The sequence below is a fragment of the Octopus bimaculoides genome, chromosome 2 (genome assembly GCF_001194135.2).
Source record: "Octopus bimaculoides isolate UCB-OBI-ISO-001 chromosome 2, ASM119413v2, whole genome shotgun sequence".
Lineage (NCBI taxonomy): Eukaryota > Metazoa > Mollusca > Cephalopoda > Octopoda > Octopodidae > Octopus > Octopus bimaculoides.
Genome location: NC_068982.1, coordinates 150,851,345 through 150,874,895, shown reverse-complemented (window position 1 = coordinate 150,874,895; position 23,551 = coordinate 150,851,345). Strand labels below are relative to the sequence as shown.

At 36.4% G+C, this 23,551-nt stretch overlaps 1 protein-coding gene across 8 annotated transcripts in view; it reads left to right on the top strand.

Moving 5' to 3' along the window:
* The window catches only part of LOC106874333 (coiled-coil domain-containing protein 171), a 187,288-nt gene that overhangs the window by 152,577 nt on the left and 11,160 nt on the right, over nucleotides 1-23,551 (top strand). For all 8 annotated transcript variants that reach the window (XM_014922033.2, XM_014922031.2, XM_014922027.2 and 5 more), the window contains 5 exons: nucleotides 338-529; nucleotides 2,114-2,259; nucleotides 8,520-8,574; nucleotides 20,812-20,934; nucleotides 22,884-23,030. In XM_014922033.2, coding sequence (XP_014777519.1) covers nucleotides 338-529; nucleotides 2,114-2,259; nucleotides 8,520-8,574; nucleotides 20,812-20,934; nucleotides 22,884-23,030 — 663 coding nt within the window. The remainder of the gene's footprint in view (nucleotides 1-337; nucleotides 530-2,113; nucleotides 2,260-8,519; nucleotides 8,575-20,811; nucleotides 20,935-22,883; nucleotides 23,031-23,551) is intronic.

Sequence of the window (23,551 nt, the reverse complement as noted above, 5' to 3'; positions counted from 1 at the left end):
TTGAATAACATGAGTAGTTATTGATTTCTCCATTCAAAAAAGTCCCTTATATGAATAAACTGTTATTAATTTTTGTTTTTTTTAATATGCAATGCTATTTATATGAATGTTATTTATTATTTTATTGTCTGGGGAGAGTTTTTCTCTTTTAGTTCTCTATTACTTAACACACTCACCGGTTCATTTCCACTCATTGCACTCATTATTTATTTTCTCTAAAATTTCCATTGCATCTTGCAACCTCTTCAGTATTTATTTATTTCTGTTATATTGAAATCACTGTTGTATGGCTTAATTTTGACGAATTTCATTTTTGTTTCTCGTTGTTTGTGTTTAGCAACAGCAGCAAATATCAGTGGAGACATTTGAGAAACTTGTATTTGAACTAAAATCTTCTATGCTTCGAGAACAGCGGAATGATCAACTGCTGAAAGAGCAATCTGCTCAGCTGACAGAAATATCATCACAGCTTCAGGAACAGAATAACAAAGTTGTCCAGAAAGGAAATATATTATCAGAAGTTACTGAAGTATGTATTGTTAAGGTTTAATACATTGTTGATCAGAATCATATTAGGTAGGACAGATAACCAAGATAATCAGCAGCTAGTGTGGCTGAAATCTAGTATCATCAAAAATGTAACCTTGTGATAACCCTTGTGGGCAATTCTATAACATCTGACTGTGTAAACAGGATTGATTTAAGACAAGTTAATTTCTATGAAGTGCCAAATTCATGCATTAATGCTATTATGACTATGTACCAATAGTGATGTTTGAATTTCCTTCAGGCAGTATAACAAATTTGAGGTGTCTTCTTCATAAATACTTCAAGGTGACACACTTGCATAATTGTTATGGATTATGTTATAGATATATCTCTGCAAGAAGATTGATACACTATCAAGAGAAAGCTTTTGAGTAGATTGCTTGCTGTAAAACTTCCTGTATTAGATTTGCTGAAATTACTGTAATTTTAAGTGATAGCCCTTTGGCTGCTTAAAGGCAATAGACAAGTTTTGAAACTATATCTGAAAAGTGGGAATAAAAATCAAAGTTATGTTCATTGATGACCTAAACTTCACAATCTCAGAAGTCCAGTTTCCTTTTTGTCACAGGTTTTGCTATCCTCTGTGTGAAATGGCAGAAGATAGAAATGTTTTTAAACAGAGACGCCAATTAGAATAGGGGGAAAGCATATAAACTTTATATTTTTTGGAATCATTCAATCAGTAATAGAACTAAAATACTTCTTTCTGAAACTTGCATTTAAACAGTTCTACTCTGTAGTAGCAAGTCAAGGACAATTATAAAAACCCTTGCTAAGTATCATTCTTTTTTATAATTTTGACTTGGAAGTCATTTCCCAGAATGCAAACTTTTCTCTGTTGATAGCTTTTGACAGTTTTCAGAGGTCCAAATATACTACTAACTAGTCTTTTGAACCATAAAAATAAAGCAACAGAGCATTATATTATTGGTAGAATTTTGCAAAAGAAATACATTTCCTAAATTAATGATGATCAAGCATGATGCAATATTAGATTTAATGAATCTTCTGATGTTATCATGGAGAGGAACCAATGGTGAAAGTGCATTGACTAATATTAAATGCACATCTCTTGCTGTTGTGGGTTGTTTGTTATATAGATGGCAGAAGACACTGAAGAAATTCATTTCATCAATGGTTCTTCATTCCAACAAGATAGAGGCAGGATGGCTGAGTGAATGTGATGTTGGATTACTTGAGTGTGGATGTAGTAGCAGCCATAACAAAAGTAACTTACTGAAACAAAGACGTTAACATAATCTACAAGGACAGTATCAACATCAGAAATGACAATATATCCATAAGCAAAAGAACATCTTTTGTGCATGTCATAGATGAATAGGTTTGCCAATCTCTGGAAGGCAAAATAGATGTTATTAAAAAATAATATGAAAGATATTGTTCGTCCAAGTATCATGTCACTCTCAGAAGAGGAAATGCTGTGCTCCCAAAAAACATGCTAGGGGTTATCTAAGTGTTTTGTGATGAAGCTAAAATCTTTGATAAATTACTTTTCTCATTCTTTTCTGATGTCTAAATTGTCTGTTACGGCCTGTATTTTTAGACTTTATCCAAGTGCCAAGATACTCTAAAGACTAAAGAACAATCATTATATGAAGTGAAGAATAGAATAAAACAAAATAATAGTGAAAAAGCAGAGCTGCAAGAAAACCTTCTTGATGCTGAAAGGACTCTGAGAACAGCTGCTCAGTAAGTAACTGGAGTATATGTGTGTGTGTGTGTGTGGTGTGGTCAAAGAGGATTTTAATCTTGCAAGCTGCATGGTGACCTCACTAGTGCTGATGCCACAAAAAATGAAGCCAGTACAAAAGTAGTTGGCATTAGAAAGGATGTCCTGCTGTAGAAACCATACTAAAGGAGACGTTAGAGGATGTTGCTGTCCTTGGACCCAGCAGATCCTGTCAAACCATCCAACCCAGACTAGCATGGAATGTGGACGTTAATAATGATGATGATGATGATGATGATGATGTCTTTGTAGACCAGGCATAGTTCAGAATAATTGGCAAAGGCATGGCTCCAGGCAGAGATGTGGTTGTGTGGTTAAGATACGTGCTTTCCAACCATGTAGTCTTGAGTTCAATCCCACTGTGTGACAGGTTGGGCAAGTGTCTTCTACTATAGTCCAGGCCAACCTAGCCCTATGAGTAGATTTGGTAGACAGAAATTGAAAGAAGCCCATTGTGTACATGTGCATGTGTGTGTGTGTATGCATGTGTATTTCTTTGTGTGTACCTTTGTCTAAATGTCACAATTGTTATAAATGAGCATCACTGTCATACAAACAACGCTGTTCATTTCCAGTTTTCTGTGAAAAATTGTCTAGCTATGGAGAAATACTATTTTGCTTGGAAATAAGTGAGGTTGGTGACAGGAAGAGCATCTGGTCACAGAGATTCTGTCTGACCAGCAAGGAACGGTGGACATTAAATGATGATGGTATATATGTATATATCACACACACTTGTAGAGGCATGAACACATAATACACACAGACTCACGCATATAAACATACTTGTGGGAACACATAGACACATACCCACAAATATTTATATATTATTGCACATATTTTATTTTTAGTTTATATGTTTCATGTGTGAAGGTGCATGGCCTTGTGTTAAGATTGTTGCACTCACATTCGCTAGATCGTGGGTTCAATTCCCAGGCAGCACAAAACACTTCATTTCATGTTGCTCCCATCATCTCTTTCAATTATTGGGGAACATTGGCCTGCTAGCAGGGTGGCATCATTCAAAGGCATTCAATGCAAACTACATTGGAGTCAGCAATATGTAACATCTGATAGTCTGGTTGGCCACATGATCACATGATATTTCATGCACTTGGGAACAACAGTATTGTCTGTTATGAGGTATCAACATGCTAGTCAATTGTTCAATGCATTTCTTGTGAGTGAGATTGACAAGGAGTGCTTATGAACTTGATCTTTGAAGCCTGTATCTCATTGCCCAAGTTGGTTTCTGATGATACTTTATCATAATCAAGTGCATAAAGCTCCTCTGTGTGTGTGTGTGTGTGTGTGTGTGTGTGTGTGTGTGTGTGTGTGTGTACTTGTGGTTTCACAAACTCTTAAACATTTACATATCTATGTTATCGTAATTGTCACATTATGTTCATTTTTCTCTTCTAGCATGTGTTTGATGAGTCTTGTCATTCATTACAGTCCACATCATCTAGCACACACAGCTAACTGTTTTTGTTGTTGTGCATGTCTTAGAATGTCAGCCAGTAGCATTTTATCATTACCCCAGCACTAGAGAAGGTTCTCTTATCCAGGAGAACTAAACAGTCCCTTCTACCCTGTATCAGTTCTTATTCAGATTTACTATCCTCCTAGATAGAATGCATGTGCAATGTTTTGTAGAGCCATGTCATATCAATGTTTCTTTTTTGATATTTTTATAGCTTGGTGCCCTTCCTATCACTAACAACTTCATTCTCTGTATTAAAAGTTCGATGGCACTTCAAGTTCGGTGGGCCCCTTATACACAAGAATGAAAATCTTAGAAAATTATCAAATTTAAATCTCAAAACACATCTATTTCAAATAACTGAATTTGATGAGTTAGCAAAGAAAGTATAAATAAATGACTGAAAATGTTGTTTTATGGGTACACTTTTTCAAAATTCAGGTTTCATATTTTGCACATCCACTTGCAGTGTTTCACTTTCTCTTCATTATGAAAAGTACAATGAAGCGGGGAAGAGTAGGGTAAATTTTTTTTTCTTTTAACCCTTACATTACCAACCTGGCTGAAACCAGCTCTGGCTCTGAGTACAAATGTTTTGTTTTCATAAGTTTTGAATTAAAATCTTCCACTAAACCTTAGTCACAATTTATGTTCCTAACACTAGCTGAATGATAACTAAGTTATTTTACTAAATTCTTTGTCATATTTAAAGTAATTGAAAGAAATATAGAGCATCTCAAAATAAATACAGTAACAAAAGGGTTAATGTTTCAGAATGTAGAATAAGATAAAATGACAGAAAATTACAAAAAAGAAAATATCGTTTTTGTGGTTGTTGCTGTTTCAAAGCCATGATGAGTGTGTGTGTTGTGTGTGTATAAGAGAGAGAGAGAGAGAGGATAGAGATACCAACATTTAAAAGACATGGATTTTTAAAATTCTTCTTTTAAAATGGCTTCCCTTCATTGTTTTGCAATGCATGAAAAAAAAATTATAAAAAGCAGGGGAAACCCTTAACAAAAACAGGGAAATTCAAACAGCTGTTTCTGAAAGCCTGCTTTTCCACTTTCCAGTAAGAGTAGGTGGGACACAACGAGTAATATTTACTGCATTTTTGACTTTGAAGAAAATATATTCTTTACAAATACTTACTACCTTGCCAAAACTATATCAGCAAAATAAAGACCTTCTCTAAATGCAGTAAAACCTATAACATATTCAGAACACTATTTCAGAAAATTATCACTGTTCTCTTTGAGCATATAAAAGACAAATTTAGACGGAGCAAAATGGATAAGACAAGACAAGGTAAATATGCCCTTCCAGTTCTCCAGAATTAAATTTGAAAAAAGTGTCATAGACATAAACATCCATCCTTAGACATCAGAAATGCAACAAAATTTAAAAGATCTTGGTCAAATGAAAGAGGATTATGGAAAAAATCACACATAATATTAAATTAATGAAACTCAACTAAATTTAAAAACTCACCATAAAATATTTTTTATAGCTTCTTCACTATAGCTTATCCAGATATTTTATCAGCTACCTCAATTACAATCAGGTCAAATTTGAGGAAAAACTTCTTGAAAATAGTACCTGTCACCTATGTTTCAAACTTTCAACTTCAACAACAACTATGTAAACTATACTGACCAATTTTTACTCCCAACCATGTAACCTGTACTGACCAACCATTACTCCCAAAGATGGTGCAATAGTACAAAATGAAAGAAAATAACAAGAAATCAGAAATTATTGATTTTGACCCAGTTACCAATTTTGCTCCGCTTTCATTCAGTAATTCCAAGTGTTTGACAGAACAACAGAAATTATGTGAAAAAATAAGAAAGAAAAAAGGTTCAATTTTAAGAAACATTTGAATATATATGCAATAATTCTAAAGCTGAAAAAGAATGCGTTTAGCTATTGAGAGATGTAATTTTATAATTAAAACTAAATTCAAAAGTTTTTTTTTTACTTGCTTGCTTTCAAAGCCTCACTGAAATATGTTTAGAATTAGAAATATGTGTTTGTGTGTGTGTGTGTGCCTTTAACTGCTGTTGGTCAAACCAAGGTCAAGCTCAGTCATTAGCTGAAAGAAGGAATTTGGCCTAGAGACGATAACATTTTTCTATCAAGCTCTTTATCTTTATACATTTATCCATTACATTATTTTTAGAAGTCAAGATACCTTTGTATACTGAAAGACAGCCTCTTCATGCCAGTCATACACATTTCTCACTCACCACATCTCTATTTTCTCCGATACACTGCTTTGCAATCCTGAATACCTCACACCTCCGATCCTTACACTATAGAACATTTGTAAATCTCTTACCTTCAGCTATTCTTTTTGCAATGTAAACCTGACACCTAGCTGCCCTTTTGGCTACCTGATATAATTCTCTGCTTCCACTGTTTTTCCAGTCTTCCCAGATCTGTCTCTTTGCTTTTATAACACTGTCTACCTTCTTGTTCCACCTTGGTCAAGCTGGGACTCTGCACCAACCACAGATTTTGTCTGTAGCCCTCAGTAGATTGTCCTGCTGGAACTTCTGATTGTCCTCTAAGCTATATTTCCCAACTCTTCTTCTCTTTCATCAGAAGCTTCCATTAGGATATCTCTGAATGTCTGTCTGTTTGCTGGGTATTTGAGCTGCCATAATCTTCTTTTCCAGAATAGTTTATTTCTCTGAGTCTTTTTAGCTTTAATTCTGAAGTCACTAACTAGTAACCTATGTTGGGTTGTACACTCTTTACCTTGGAAAAACTTTGTATTTGCAAGTATCTGTTTATCTTGTTGGCTGGTGAGGAAGTAATCAGTCTGACTTATGCACTGCCCAGAATGATAAGTAATTAGGTGACTGGCAGGTTTTCTGAAGTTAGTGTAGCAGATCATGAGATCATTTGCATCACAGAACTCTAGCATTCCTAGGGTCAAAGCCATAACCACCATGCACTCCATGGAATCCATGGGGATGCTGTCCAACATGTCCATAGATGTCACTAGCCACAATACAAACGTCTCTGTCATTTGTCGTTGAGGTAGTCTGCAAAAGGACCTCATAGAATTGGTCTTTTGTGCTCATCAGCCATCCCAGACTGAGGAGCATAAGCAGAGATAGATGTAGTTGTTAATTTATCTATGCTAAGTCTCAGCTTAATTACCCTATCACATACTCTAACTACCTCAGTTACCTTATCTACCCACTTTTCTGCTAACAGCATGGCTACACCACCTACTCCATCACTCCCGCCTACCCATAAAAAATTAAAACCCTGTTTCTTACCCATGAGGAATCTACTTTCCATCTGCACACAATACTCATCAACATGGCATTGCTCCAGCATTTCAGTAATCTCGCCACTCCTTCCTTTCATTGTGCTAACATTGATGGTAGCGGCCCTGAAATTGTGTACTTGGGAGTGACAGTGGGAAGGCAATCATTGTGCAACTTCTGTCATCACCTGAAAAGAAAATTTGCACAAACACTTGCCAGCTAGCATAGAATAGGAAGGGTAGAGATGAAAAAGAGTAATAAGATATTGTCAATGGAAGTAGAGATTCAATATGTACAGATTAAACGTTCAGTTATGTGTGGCTTTGTAAAGGCATGTGGTTTAATGGTTAGGATATTTAGCTCATAATCATAAGGTTGTGAGTTTGATTCCTAATGACACGTGTTCCTGAACAAGACACTTTATTTTAGTGTTCCTGAACAAGACACTTTATTTTAGTGTTCCAGTCACCAGTCCACTCAGCTGGAAAAAATGAGTAGTACCTGTACTTCAAAGGACCAGCCTTGTCACATCCTGTCATGCTGAATCTCCCTTGGAACTATGTTGAGGGTACGTGTGTCTGTAGAGTGCTCGACCACTTGCATCTTAATTTCATGAGCTGGCTGTTCCATTGTTCAGTTCAACTGGAAACCTCATCAATGTCATTGATGGAGTGCCAGGTCATGTGTGGCTTCACCTGTTTTACCTCGAGCACTTGTTTGTGCAGTTGGCATCCTTCATTTCCACCATATGCCTTTACCAGTGCAGTCTCCTCTCTTGAACCCTACAGCTGACTCCTCTTATACACAAATCTCTCAGTTCAGTTATACTTCATCATTGACTGCACTAGTCCATATAGCAATGTATGCTGGCTTCATTTCTTTCTAGTCTTCACAGGTCCTCCTCAATCAAAGCCCACATCTCATTGCCACACAACAATGCACTTTACACAAAAGCACTTTTGATTTTCAGAGCAATGGCCCTTTGTGCCAGCAGAAGTAATAGCTCCCTAAAAAATTCTCCAGCCACTTCTTATTCTGGCTGACACATTTTAGGACACCCATCTCTACTGCTAAAGAGATGCACCAGAGAAAAGAAATTACAGAGGTATCCATAACCTGGTTCGACAATTTGATAGCTCTGTAATTTCCTTTCTCTGCTGTATCTCTTTAGTGCATGCATAATGACACAAGGTTGTATTTACAAGTATGTCTACTGTGTATGAGTATTTATTTCCACAAGTTTATGGAGGTAAATGAATTCAATAAATAAGTATATGTGTGAGTGTGTGTGTTTCACCACAAATATATATATATATATATATATACATGAGTTTAAGTTTAATAAATATGTAAGTGATATATACTTCACATCTAGTTGATTATATAGCTCTTTTTATATATTTTTAGTAGATTCCATGTTTAATATGAGCGTTTTTATATTTCCTTGTTTTAGAGACAAAATGGTTTTACAGAAATACTTGAAGTCAGTCCATAAACAATTTGACAAGGTATGTATTATTGAATGCTGTGTATTAAATAAGGGATATGGTAGACAACGTCTTGTTTTGACAAAGAAGTGCTAATCTCTAACTGTAGAGGGAACCTGTGGAAGAGGTAGACTCAGGAAGACATGGGCCAAAGTGGTGAAGCATGATCTTCAAACATTGGGCCTCACAGAGGCACTGACTAGTGACCAAGACTTTTGACAATATACCATACTTCAGAAGACTTGGGAAGACAAGTGAAATCGTAGTTGTGGCCGATGCCAGTGTCATGTAAAGGAGACATAAAAGGCACCTTTTGAGTGTTGGGCCGCACAGAGGCAATGAAAAATGACTGAGACCTTTAGCAATTTGCTGTGCTTGAGTAGAAGACCCATCAAGCCAAGTGAAATCATAATCATGGCAGATACCGGTGTCATGCAACTGGCACTTGTGCTGGTGGCATATAAAAGCACCCATTACATTCTTGGAGTGGTTAGATTAGGAAGGGTATCCAGCCATAGAAACCATGCCAAATCAGACTGGAGTGTGGTGCAGCCCCTCAGCTTACCAGCCCTGGTCAAACCGTCCAACCCATGCCAGCATGGACAACAGACAATAGATGATGATGATGATATCTCCTCTGTACTATTTATACTTCCCCCACTGTTCCCTGTGGGTAGGCCCTCTCTTCCTCACTCTGACTGTCACTGTCTTTCCCTCTAACTCTTTACCATCTCCCTCTGCTTCTTTGTCCTGCTGGGGTAACCAAGTATCTCCTCTGTAGTAAGACAGCTATCCTTGACCCTCTGTCATACTCCAACCTCTTACCTGGCACATGGCCACTTCTCTCAGTTGCTCTCCCTCTCTCAGCTGAGACATCCTTGTCACCCCGCAGGTACTGATGCCAACCCTAAGTTAAGAGCACCTGTGCTGGCACCACGTAAAAAGCACCCATTCCATAAAAAGCACTTATGCCAGCACTATATAAAAAGCATCCATGCTGGCACCACATAAAAACACCCATAATGTGAAAGAACTCCTATACCTATACCATGTAAAAATATTGGTACTGGTGCCAAGTAAAAAGCACCCAGTGCACTTTTGTAAAGTGGTTGGCATTAAGAAGGGCATCCAGCCATAAAAACCATGCCAGAAGAGAGAAAGGACCCTGGTGCAGCTCCCAGCCCTACCAACTCCTGTCAGACCATCCTACTCATACCAGTATGGAAAACAGACGTTAAATGATGATGATGATGATATATAGTTTACTGTAAAAAGCCATGTAATTTGCGCACCTGTGTAATTTACGCAGGTGATTTTTAGGATAAAAATTGTTAAAAAAAGCTTCTACTCATGTAAAATTTGCATCCAAACGTTTCAGAATTGCCAATATGGTCAGGGGGAACAGGTTTTCAATTTAGTTGTATTTAGCATAATTTCACTTACTTATGATTAGATTTTATTAAATTTTCATTAAATAAAAATAATTTCTGTTTAACAGGTATCACACTGAAAGCTATTAAATTACAAAATATTTATGTTGTTTATAATAAACTTTATTTTACATTTCTTGCCCACAAGAGATTATGTCCAATCTTTAGCATACTTCTGTATGTCTTCTCAAATCATGATCACATGAAAAGAAAAGAAAGCTGGTAAATACATACAGGTGTTGCAGATTAAGTTTGATTACCAATAAACATCAGCTTGAATGACACTTTACTCAACCGACAGAGGAAGGTGACCGATCAAACTGATTATGTAAACAGAATTCTGATTGATCGAAAGTGTTTTCTTGTCTCAAGCTCTGATTTTCTGTCTATTCTTGTCGGAACCTTTGATATAGAGTATCGAAATTTTAATCCTTTTCACACTTATAAAATATCAAGCAAACTTTAAAATTTGTCATTATCGTTTTAGCTGATAGTTTGGTAACCTACTAAAATAAACATTAAAAATCGAAAGGAGAAAATAAACAGCTTTGCAAGTTTAACTCAGTATTTATTGAACAAGAGAAGTGTGAAATTTAAGAAGTGACTTATTAGAATATACACATCTGTGAGGAGACAAACAAGAATAGCAAAATTCTACTATATCAAAAGAACTGGTAATACATACATTACAATTGTTCTATGAAGATAATATAAGATTGCTGCATAATTCAACATGGATGTGAAATGACATTAAACATTGTATAAAGTAAATGAAAGTTTCTGTAGGAACACTAAGTCATATTCACTTAGTGAGTTTACATGCGCAAAGATAAATTATGATGTTGTCAGCTTTAGATGCAATAAAATATTCCCCAGACTGTGATTACCAGCATGAACGTCAAACTTAAAAAAGTAATTAGCCATTTAATGGTTTTAGTAAATCTATACAGAAAAAGTAAGCATTATACCGTCCAGCATAAATAAAAGTCAACTTCATTATATTTTTTCTGTAAAAACCTATTCTGACATTAAATGAATCAACTTCCAGTACGAATGTTTACATTTGTACATCATTTTTCAACAAAAAAAATTACTTAAAAAATTCTGGAAATGATCTACTCATGTAATTTACGCACCCACTAAAGTTTATTTTTGTTTTTGCGAAAAAGTGCGTAAATTACATGAGTTTTTATGGTACTCTTCCATTAAGGTAAGATTGACAAAAAATGTACTGCATCTGATGAGAGATAAATATCCTTGTGCGGGTGACACAAGAAATTTTTCGAGCGAGACCATTGCCAGTGCCCCTGGACTGGCTCTTGTGCGGGGCCGTTGTAGGATGTTCGAGCAAGATCGTTGCTGGTTCCCCTGGACTGGCTCATGTGCGGGTGACACATGAAATCCCTTTTTTTTTTTTTCTTTTTTGTGCGGGTGGCACATGAAATGCACCATTTTGAGCATGGCCGTTGCCAGTACCGCCTGACTGGCCTTCGTGCGGGTGACACGTAAAAGCACCCACTACACTCTCTGAGTGGTTGGCGTTAGGAAGGGCATCCAGCTGTAGAAACTCTGCCAAATCAGATTGGAGCCTGGTGTAGCCATCTGGTTTCACCAGTCCTCAGTCAAATCGTCCAACCCGTGGTTTACCTTATGTTATGTCTGATAAGTATGTGGTATAAAATATCTTAATGAAGAACGATTTTCAACCAGAAACTATATTATCCTCAGGCAAGCATGATTCAGCAAATCTACATTTTATTGCTGTTCAAGCTGTGGTTACTTAGTCTTTTCTCAATATATTTCTAAATCTACATTTTTCAAAGTATCCTTTCTTTTTTTATTGATAAGAGTTGTAGATTTGGCTATTATGTCTGACACATCAATTGACCACATTTTTGTTTCCTCTCTCTATGGTATGTGGTAACTGGGATTGCTCCTTACCTCTTACTAAACATTTATACATCCAGCTTTTGTCTAGACAACTACTAAGTGAAAATAAATAATAATAGCATAGCAGATAACAGTTTAAAGTTCAGTTAGTCATGTAGTTATAGTTTATGACATCAGCTGTTATTTATGGTATCACTCAGATACCTCAGGAAGGTTTTCATCAAAATTTACAGGAAGAAATTGGGGTGTGCATTGAGAGATCAAAATCAATTTAGATTTTGCTTCATAATTAAGTAGGGTGGCAGATAATCTTTTACTTGTTTCAGTCAGTTGACTGCAGCCATGCTAGAAAACTGCATCAATGAATTTTTAGTCAAATGAATCAACCCAAATACTTATTTTTCTTTTAACCCATATACTTATTCTATTGATATATTTTGCTGAACTGCTAAATTATGGGAACATAAACACCAGTTGTCAAGTGATGGTGAGAGACAAACATAGACACAAAGGCATACACACACATGTATGTATGTATGTATGAATGTATGTATATATGCATGCATGTATGTATGTATGTATGTATGTGTTTGAGTACAATGGGTTTCTTTCAGTTTCCATTTACCAAATCCACTCACAATGTTTTGGTCAGTCTGAGGCTGGAATAGAAGACACTTGTCCAAGGTGCCATGCAGTGGGACTGAACTCAGAATCATGTGGTTAGAAAGCAAGATTCTTAACCACACAACCACACTTGTGCCTAATGTAAAGGTTTTCTAAAATGAAGAGACCAGAGCAGCTTGGTCTCTTTCACTCTAATTTCCAAAGCATATTTGGAAATTGTGAGTCCAAGGGAAGACTATCAGTGAAGATTTCTATGTCTAAGATCCTGGTTGCTAGCATGAAAGCTTAGCATAGAAACATAACACTGTATTTAGCAGAGCTCACTCTGTTGCAAACATTCAGATCAGGTCTCTGGTTCAAGGATACCTTTCCCCTTCTCTCCCACCAGTCTCAGAAGACCTGTAAATGGTCATGAGCACTTCCTTCTCTCCTGACATGAGATTTGAAATATATGTTTTGTATGCATTAATGTTATCCTAACCAGATTGTTGTGGTATGAATGGCATTGCACCATTCTTTTTACAGTGAGTTATTGAATTGCGAATAATATATTAAGAAATAAAAATGTTTATCTATTAGAAATAGTATACATATTGTCTTGGAAATAACAAATTTGTACTGAATCATAGTCTCATTCAAAAAATTGGCCACTGACAGCATATATTACACCTTATGAATTATCTAACCATCGCATGGACTTCGGTTCATAGCTGCCTCTAAATCTAACCACTGGTATGTCATTTCAGAAATATAACTTTTCCAGGCGCCATCCTAAAGTGTTGTTCTAAGCCTTAGATAGTTGGAATACAATTTGTTAAATGAGATGGCTGTTGCATTGAACAGTGGTGAGGATGGTAAGATAGAAGCTTTGTGTTGGTTAATGTGATGCATTTTTTTGTTTCATAATATGTGTGGCATATTTTTCCATGATTTAGGTCACTATGCTTATTATTTAATACACTAGTATTTCATTTAAAACATATGTAAAATAGGTCTATTCAGATATAATTAATAGTCATGTGAGAGAATGATAGTATAGAAATTGTATGTTTGTGTGTATAAGTGTATTGTAATTTAAAGCCTGTTTTCTTTTACACAATACTTACATTATATCATTGACCTGTAAGCTCAACTTATTATCTGTGTGTGTGTCCTTATGATTTTGTGAAAGACAGTTCTAGAAATTAATAAAAATTAAATTTAATGTGTAATACCCTAAAGTTCCAGTGAAAAATCTACTTATCTGCACTGATATCCCAAAATAAAAATAAGATTAGCACTTTGTTGATGACGTCATCACTGCCTGATTTGGACATACTTCATCACTAAACAATCAACGAACTTATTGATATGACTGGTGTATCCTGGAGCTCCTGCCAACGAATTTTGAGTGAGGAATTGCAAATGAAAGGAGTTGCAGCAAAATGTGTGCCTCCCTTGCTCATAGAAGATCAAAAGCAGTCACAACTGAATGCGTGTTGTGAACTGAAAGAAGTATTGGCAGTTGATCCAAACCTTTTTCTGAAGGTCATCATTGGTGATGAAAGGTGGTGCTATGAAATTTGCAGATGTGGGAGAGGTGAAGAAAAAACTAACAGAGGCATTAAAAGGCATCACTTCAAAAGAGTTCCAGCACTGTTTCAAATAGTGGGAAACATACCTGGACTGATGCATTGCTTCAAATTGAGACTACTTTGAAAGTGATAAAGGTGTAAACATGTAAAACTAAGTGAAGAAAATCATATTGCAAAATTCCAGTTTCTTTTGGTAACTCTCTCATATATATATATATATATATATATATATATATATGTTAAATAAAATGAGACAAAGCCAAGGCTGTGTGGAATTTTCAGGACATTTATAAAGAGAAAGTTACTCTTACAGTTGTTTCTGAGATATTAGGGATATCTCTTATCAGAGACAATGTGAAAGTTAAATAGAGGGAGATAGTAGAGTTCAATATAAGGAGTTATTTTGGAAAAGGATGGAAATAAGTATAAAGGGAAATAAAAGAATTAAAGTACAAATAAAAATATATGTAGGAAGTTATAGTTGCAGTTCCAATATCCAAGGAAAGTGGGGGTGTGGAAATGGTAGAAATACTTCTTGTGTAAATTCTGATAGTTCATATTTTGTTATTACAAATGAAAAGTGTGGAGACATAGATTCCATGTGCTGTTCATTCAAAAGAGTCTTGTGGTGTGAAAGAAATTTTGAGAACATAGTAGTAGTATTCAGTAGATAGAGAGAAGAGAATAGATATGTATGTTAAAATGAGGAGAGTGGTTTAAAGGAATAGGTGAGAAAAGAAGAAAGAAAGAGGAAGAGAAAATGAAAAAGGAGTGTTAGATGGTGGTCAAGATATTAGGAGGAGGATGGGAGAGGAGTAGGGGAGGGATAGGATGAGATAAGAATGTAAGGAAGGAATATGTGGGAGGTGGGGTGATATGTTTGAAAGGCACTAAGGTGAAGGGACGGGTACAGAAAATAGTACAGGAGTGGGAGGTTACTAAAGTGAATAGTAAACCTCAAAAAGGAAGAATAAGATATAATGGTCAAGTTTCTAAAAATAGACGGAGGTGTTTATTGTACTAGCTAATGTGATAGCAGGGGCTGAAGAATCAAAGAGAGAGAGAAAGATATGTATATAGATATACGCGCATGCATACATACATATACAGTGTATATGCACTATTATATAGATGAGTGAATGAGTGGACAAATGAAAGAAAGTGGCATATTTGTTAGGAGTTACATATATTATTTAATAACAGTCTGATTTGGCTCCATGCAATTTAGAGTTTTGTAGGCTTGTAGAACAAACGTAACTCATCAAGTATTTGGAGAACAAGTCAGAGGAAATGAGATAAATTCAAGATGGCTTCTAGATGTTAGGCCACAATTCAGAAGTGACATCAGATCCTATCTTTGTTCTCAAGCCCACATGGTCAGACAGGATGCTGGTAGGCAGTTGTCACCATTTTGTCTGCTGGCTGCAGTATTAATTTAGTGACATCGCATTTGCTGCTACACATGGTAGAGTGAGATGTGTCACAGGTTACTGGAGGACTAACACTATAGCGGTGATGGCTTTTCTGTGGGAGTAACCAGTTTTTGTGGTGCTTGGTGAGACTATCAGCATGGATGGAGAAAGAATCCAGCTGATCACACTAATAGATGCTCATCATCGAAACCAATGTCAAATTATCCACCTTGTAGCAAAATTTGAACCTATAATATTTGTCCCCTCAACCTCATCACTGAGTTCACTATTACTAAGTTACCCTGTCAAATGTCCAGAATAGTGTAATTTTATTCCTTGAAACTGAAAAATATCTTGACATTTCTTTCTGGACAAAGCTAATTTTGCTTATTTTGGATTGCACTCCTTGCAGAGTTAAATACACACCTAAGTATCTTGCAAAGTTTCAGAATTAGTCCACTTGACCTAATTCTTGTTGTTTTTGGTGATGGTTGTGAGGGCAGGGTTTTGGAGTGAGGGCAGGGTTTTGGAGTGGTGGCAGTCATGTTTCTAGTGATAGTGATCATGTGTTGATAACAATGGGGGTGATAGTGACAATAGAAATGAAGGTGGCTATTGCAGTTTATTTTTTTAAACTATATCCACAGGGAAGTAGTTTTCATAGTAGAACCTATTAAAAACAAATTCATCATCATCATCATTTATGTTAGTATTTCCCCCACCATTACCAACATGACCAGCATTAAAACCACTATGCTGACACACTACTCTACCATTAAATGGCCTAATCAAGTCTGTTTTTTAATCACCCAACCAATCAATTAAACTGATAAAGCCCATTTCTAATAAAGCAGCAATAATGCTGTCAAGGTGTAATTAGTCCATTATTGTGTTCAGTACTTATCATCAGATAGACTAGATAACAGACTTTAATTGTTAATTAATCAAGGTAAACACTTTGAAAATATAATACTTATGCCAATTTAAGGAATCATTGTTATTCCACTTCAGTATCTGTGTAAATTCCCTTGAACCACTTTACACTTACCAATTTACTACTTTGTTATATAATTCAATTCTATTGTTTTCAGCAGAAATACTTTTATAGAGCAACTGTTTTTTTTACTTTCAACATGAACCTTTGTGAACATAGAATTTGTCACAACTGATTTATTCTCAATATATAGATGATGATGATATACACATCTCTGCAACAATGTATATATATGCCTCTGCTTTATTACTCATTCACTACTGTTACTATATATATATATATAGCATATATCTCTAGCATAAAATCCACCCTATGTTACAATGTGTGCACTCATCACAGATACAATATCTATACACATTTCTGTTACAATATACACATCTGTCGGCCACAATATATGCACATACTTGTACTGCAATATATATATACACTTCTACTGCAATTTATTTGCCCTTCCATAACTATATTAATAAAAGTATAAAATCTGTAGAGTGGTATTCAGTGGTTTACACCATATAATTCACTCACAAATTGGTTGTTTATGAATAAAAAACTGAAATTTTCTGAACTGAAAACTTTAATTTCTTCCATTTGGAAGAAAATAGTACCAGTAATATGCTTAGTGGCCAAGTATTAGATAGTGTGTGTGCGTGTGTGCATGTATGTGTGTGGCTGTTAAATAATGATGATGATATTCTCACATTTAGTTTGTGTATAGGACCAAGATACCTGGTGCCTTGCTGCACTCAAGAAGACTTGAAACTTCAAAGCAGAAGTGTTAAGCCACTCCACCTGGTGCAGAGGACTAGCCTGCAAGAGTCCAGTGCCAGTGTCATGTAAAAAGCACTTGTGCTGGTGCCACATAAAAGTGCTCATGCAGTGACACGTTAAAAGCACCCAGCACACACTGTAAAGTGGTTGGCATTAGGAAGGACGTCCAGCCATAGAAACCTTGGCAAATCAGACTGGAACCTATGCCAGCATGGAAAATAGACATTAAATGATGATGATGATGATTTTATATATATATATTTTAGAAAAAAATAAAGTAAATGAGTGGAAATTGAACCAGTGAGTGTGTTAATTAATAAGGTATTAAAGCAGAATGACTCTCCCCAGATATAACAATATATATATATAACTTTTATCTTTTACTTGTTTCAGTCATTAGACTGTGGCCATGCTGGGACACCACACTCCACCTTGAATTAATCAAATGAATTGACCCCAGTACTTATTTTTCTTAATGACTACACACCTGCAGATGGAATATAGTTCTAAACTAGACAGAACTCTGGATTTGTGTATTGTTCCTAGTCATTTATCAATAATCATGTCTGCTTGATCAGAGTAGACCTGTGATACATTGAAGTGGGATTACACAACAGCAAAATCTTAAATCTATCATACACATGTACCAAATATGAGACCTTTCAATGATTTCTCAGTCAACTACATACATATATGAGTCCATGTGGTCCTCAAACTGTGCAAAATAGCAGTTAAATCAAGTAACTTCATTGAGGTTTTTTTGATGGATCTTGATCTGCTTTCTAACTCACATTGACTTTGGCACTCTATACCAGAAACAAATGTATTATTTCATTTTCAAACAGTCTTCTCGACAAAGTGTATTAGATTAGTGAGAGCTTGAGGAATCCCCTTCTCTATAGACTTCAGTGTTCATTTTATTATTCTTGTAATACATCTGAGAAAAAAAAAACACCTGCCTTTCATTGTTTAAATTATCATTAGCCTACTTGACTGATAAACTAATTGTTTTTGTGTGATAGTAGCCAATCCTTTTCATCCACTTCCCTGTAATACATCATACACTTCCAACACACCCCTAAAATACTTCAACTTTGTACAGAAAGGGTAAGTCTTTTGTTTCCTATATAAGGGTGGGCTGAAAAGTTCATAGGCTGACTATGGAGGAGTAATGCTATAGTTGTGAAATTTTGCATGCATTAATTTCAACACTTCTTATTAATAACTGCATTGTTTTTTTTTTTTGGGGGGGGGGGGTCCCAGGTAAACTGACATCTGACCATTCAGAGAAGACTTCAAAAGTAACTACTAGTAACTTCTCTTGAAAATGGACAAAATTTGACATCAGGTGTTATCAAGTACCTGCAGAAGAAGGGTTTTTGCCCCCAAGGACATTTATGCTGACATGCTTGCTACATTAGCAGATGATGTTCCAGCTTTATCAACAGTGCAAAAGTAGGCAGCTGAGTTTAGGAGGGGAAGGGAGAATCTTAAAGATGACTCAACATCTGGACATGCAGCAACTGCCACCACTGAAGAAAACATCGATTGTGTTCACCACATGGTGATAGATGACAGGCAACACTAATAGTCATTGCTATTAGAATATATTGTGAGAGAGTTGAGAATATTGTGCACAATGATGAAGGCTTCTGTTCTGTGGGTTCATGTTTTCTGACACCTGATCAAAAGTGCACCAGGCTGACAACATCATGGGAAAATCTGGTGTTGTTTGTGGCAGATTCAGGTGGTTTCCTGGAGAGTTTCTTAAACCAGGATAAGTGTTGGGTTCATCACTTTGAGCCAGAGACAAAGAGGTTATTCATGCAGTGGAAAGATCCCCTCCTCACATGTTCCAAATAAGGTCAAGGTCATTTCATCTACAGGGAATGTAATGGCATCAGTTTTCTGGGATGCAGAAGGCTTTGTGTTTATTGACTATCTTCAAAGGGCTACACCATCAATGGAGAGTACTATGCCAATTTGCTGAGGCAGTTACAAAAGACTATCAAGACCAAACACCCAGGAAAACTGACAAAAAGAGTTCTTGTTTCATCTGAACAATGCTCCAACACACAAATCCTTGGTTTCAATAGCTGCTGTGCATAACTGTGTCTTTGAACTGGTTGATCACCCTCCCTATTCTCTTGATTTGGCTCCATCTGACTATCAACTGTTCCCCAACATGAAAAAGTACTTGGTTGAGAATCAGCATTGCAGTGATGAGGATGTCATATCTGCTGTTGATGATTTTTTGACCAATAGGATGAAAGTCTCTTCTAAGCACAACAACACCAATAAACGAAGTATGTGGACCACATGGGAGATTATGTTGAAAAATAAACCTCAGTTAGTCATATTCCATGAGAGTATCTTGGTCAGCCTATGAACTTTTCAACCAACCCTTGTAGTTCTCCAAACATATTTTGTTTCTGTTTAAATACATCTATAGTTTTATTATTGGTTCACCTTCAACGCAAAAATATTTTTCCTTAACAACAAAATTCATTGACTTCTTACATTAAATCATTTCATCGATTCATAGTATTTCATTTGTGCTTGCTCATATTAATAACTCCTCCAATGTAATTTATGTCTAATATTTTGGTTCTTGGCAGTAGTCTACTGGGAATGTACAGATTTTTGTGTATTGAGGGAAGGGATTTTAGTGTGGATGTTAGTCTTATCTTTTTTTCTAGGTATTCTCATGTCAGGTAGGCTGTTAGATTGCATGTGTTGACAATAACCACACTAAGATTCATTTGAAATGCCACATATTTTACTTACCACGGCACTGTATTTACTTACATGCATTTAATAAATATTGTGTAAATAGTACAGGGCATATGAATCATAGCATATAATGAGCATTCTTTGATTGACACTACTACTTAAAGCCTGTGAATAGGAGAGAAAGATAAGCAAGATGAGAGACTACCACACAAGAAAACCGACCGACTTGTGCAAATTTAAGTTGAAATAACTCACCTTTAAATAACTGTTCACTCAGGAGATTCTTGAATTTGTTTTATATGAAATCTTGCATGCTTTCTATGCAGTTCTGCCTTAGTGCCTCAGCTAATGTCAATTGGTCAAATCATATTCATACAGGCATTAATACCTTTTTGTCGTCGTCGTCGTCGTCGTTTAACGTCCGCTTTCCATGCTAGCATGGGTTGGACGATTTGACTGAGGACTGGTGAAACCAGATGGCTACACCAGGCTCCAATCTGATTTGGCAGAGTTTCTACAGCTGGATGCCCTTCCTAACGCCAACCACTCAGAGAGTGTAGTGGGTGCTTTTACGTGGGAAATATATTAGATCATGATTTTAGACACGGGAAATCTGAGAATTTTGGCTTGAACCTCAGCCAGGTTCTCACTATATGATAAACAGTGAAAAAGAAAAATTGTAGGGTGAGATAAATCTCGAGATGAAATTGTTTAAAACCTTTTAGACATTAAAGTTAACTAAAGATTAAAGTTTTATCATAAGACTGTTAGTAATATGATCTCAGTAAATTAATGACATTCATTCTCATTATTTATCATATTTATTTCTTCAGGTGAAAGAACAAATTAGCTTCTCCAAAACCTGTGATCCCTGTTCATCCCTTCCTTTGTTGTTAAAAGCTGAACACATTCCTTCTGTCATTGGTAAAACTGCACCAGAACTCATAGCTTGTCAAGTAAGTTTTTTCTGTTTAGCATTAACACTTCAATGATAAAATTTCACTTATAAATTTCAATGTATTGGTTTGCATATATCACCGCCATTTTAATACCCACTTCTCTGTGCTTTTCTGGATTGGATGGAGATTATTGAGGAGGATTTTCTATGGTTGGATGTCCTTCCTGTCACCAATACTCACCTGTTTCCATACAAAATAACACTTCCTATGGCCAAACATGTTTTTGCAGAATATTGGAAACGAATGATACTGCTTTTATGACAGTGACAACCATTTTACAACTATCATGCAATGTCAAAACAAGGCGACACAAACATACACACACACACACACACATACCAAATCTACTCACAAGGCTTTGGTTGACTTGGTGCCATAGTAAAAAACACTTGCTCAAGATACTATGCAATGGGGCTGAACCTGGAACCATGTGGTTGGGAAGCAAACTTCTTATCACACAACTACACCTCCACGCATCATCATCATCATCGTTTAATGTCTGTTTTCCATGCTGACATGGGTTGGACGGTTTGACTGGAGACTGGCAAGCCAGGAAGCCACACCAGGCTCCAATATATAGGCAATATATAAACAATTCATCAGACTCCAATGACCGTGGACATATGGAGATTATGAGATATGCCTGCAGCCAGTGGAGCCTGACAAGTCATCTATAAAGCTAAGCACTTTATGGATGTGAAACCATTGGTCATGGCTGGACATAAATTTAACTTCGTGTAAATACATTACTGCTCTAACTTTTAATGTGTGCTTCTTTTTCGGATATGTGATCCACTGACAATTTATATATACACAGTGGCAGACAGGCCAAGTTGCCAGCTTGCCCGACGGCAAGTGGGCCCCTGTGCCATTAGCATCCATATATGGGAGCCCGTGTTAATATCTAAGGGGCCCAGTTAATATCTAAGGGGCCCAGTTGGAGAATTTTTTATTAATTCCTGGAAGAATGCATTAATTATTTCTGTCTGGCTGTTTGAAGACAGTTGAGAAGAATACTTTTAACAAAAGAATAATTAAATGATAGCATTGTAGTTATGGGTGGGCTCCCTTAGTCTCCTGGCAACCAATATTTTTAGACTCAGTCTGCTACTGTACATATATATATATATATATATATATATATATATAATCATTATCATTATTTAACGTCCATTTTCCATGCTGGCATGGGTTGGACAGTTTAACAGGAGCTGGCCAGCCAGGGAGTTGTCAAGACTCCATTTGTCTGTTCTGGCATGGTTTCTATGGCTGGATGCCCTTCCTTGTGCCAACCACTTTACAGAGTGTGCTTGGCGCTTTTACCATGCCACTGGCATGAGTGTGTTTATGCAGTACTGGCATGAGTGCATTTATGTGGCACCAGCACCTGTAAAGGATGACCCTGTATGTATGGATAACAGCAGTTTTACTTAGCTTGATGTATCTTTTCAAGTACAGTAAATCACCACAACTCCCTGTCCCTTGTCATTTCCTCAGTGAGGCCCATCGTCTGAAGATCCTTTCTCACCACTTTGTCCCACGTCTTCCTAAGTCTACCCCTTCCACAGGTTCCCTCCACAATTAGAGCTCAGCACTTCTTTATGCAGCCGTCCTCATCCATACTCATCACATGACCAAACCAGTGCAGTCTTCTCTCTTGCACGCAACATCTGATCCCTCTTATACTTAGTTTTCCTCTTAAATCATTTACACTCTGTCATGTGTGCACACTGACATTACCCATCCAGAAACTAAAGCAATACAGATATAACATACAAACTCCTACATTCACAGAAAAAAAAAATTCTGCTTATGCCTCAAGACATATAGGTTCATTTAATGGTGAAATAGAAACTAGCATGAAACTTTTGAAAAACAGATAATGATCATAACAATATTATAATTTTGCTAGTTTGTTATATATTATGAATTTCTTTCTATTAAAGAATTTGGTGAAGTCCTTTGTTGATTGTCAGCTCCAAGCTTTCCGTAAAGTTGCTATTCTAGAAGAAGAAGTGAGCTCCATGCGAGAACACCTTAACACACTGAAAGTTGAATTTTCTAATGTTATTCATCAAAAAAGAGATGAAATGGTAAGTCAGTTTCTCTCTCTCTCTCTCTCATATATTTGGTATGTTATTTCCTTTAATCTCACGCTTCCAGAGCTATATTCTGAAGAAAGCATCTATCATCGTCATCATCATCATTTAATGTCCATCTTCCATGCATGCATGGGTAGGATGGTTGACAGGAACCAGCCAGGTAGAAGACTACCCCAGGCTATTGTGTCTATTTTCGTGGGGGTTTTAGATACTAATAATTACAGAGGCATCAAGCTGTTAGATCAGGTTATGAAAGTTACGGAGAGGGTCATAGCCCAACTAATTAGGGAGCAAATCAATTTAGATGAGATGCAGTTTGGGTTCGTGCCAGGTAAAAGCACCACTGATGCCATATTTCTAGTGAGACAGCTGCAGGAGAAATATCTAGCCAAGGATAAACCTCTGTACCTGGCCTTCGTTGACATGGAGAAAGCCTTTGACAGGGTCCCCCGATCCCTTATCTGGTGGTCAATGAGGAAACTTGGGATAGAAGAATGGTTAGTGAGAGCTGT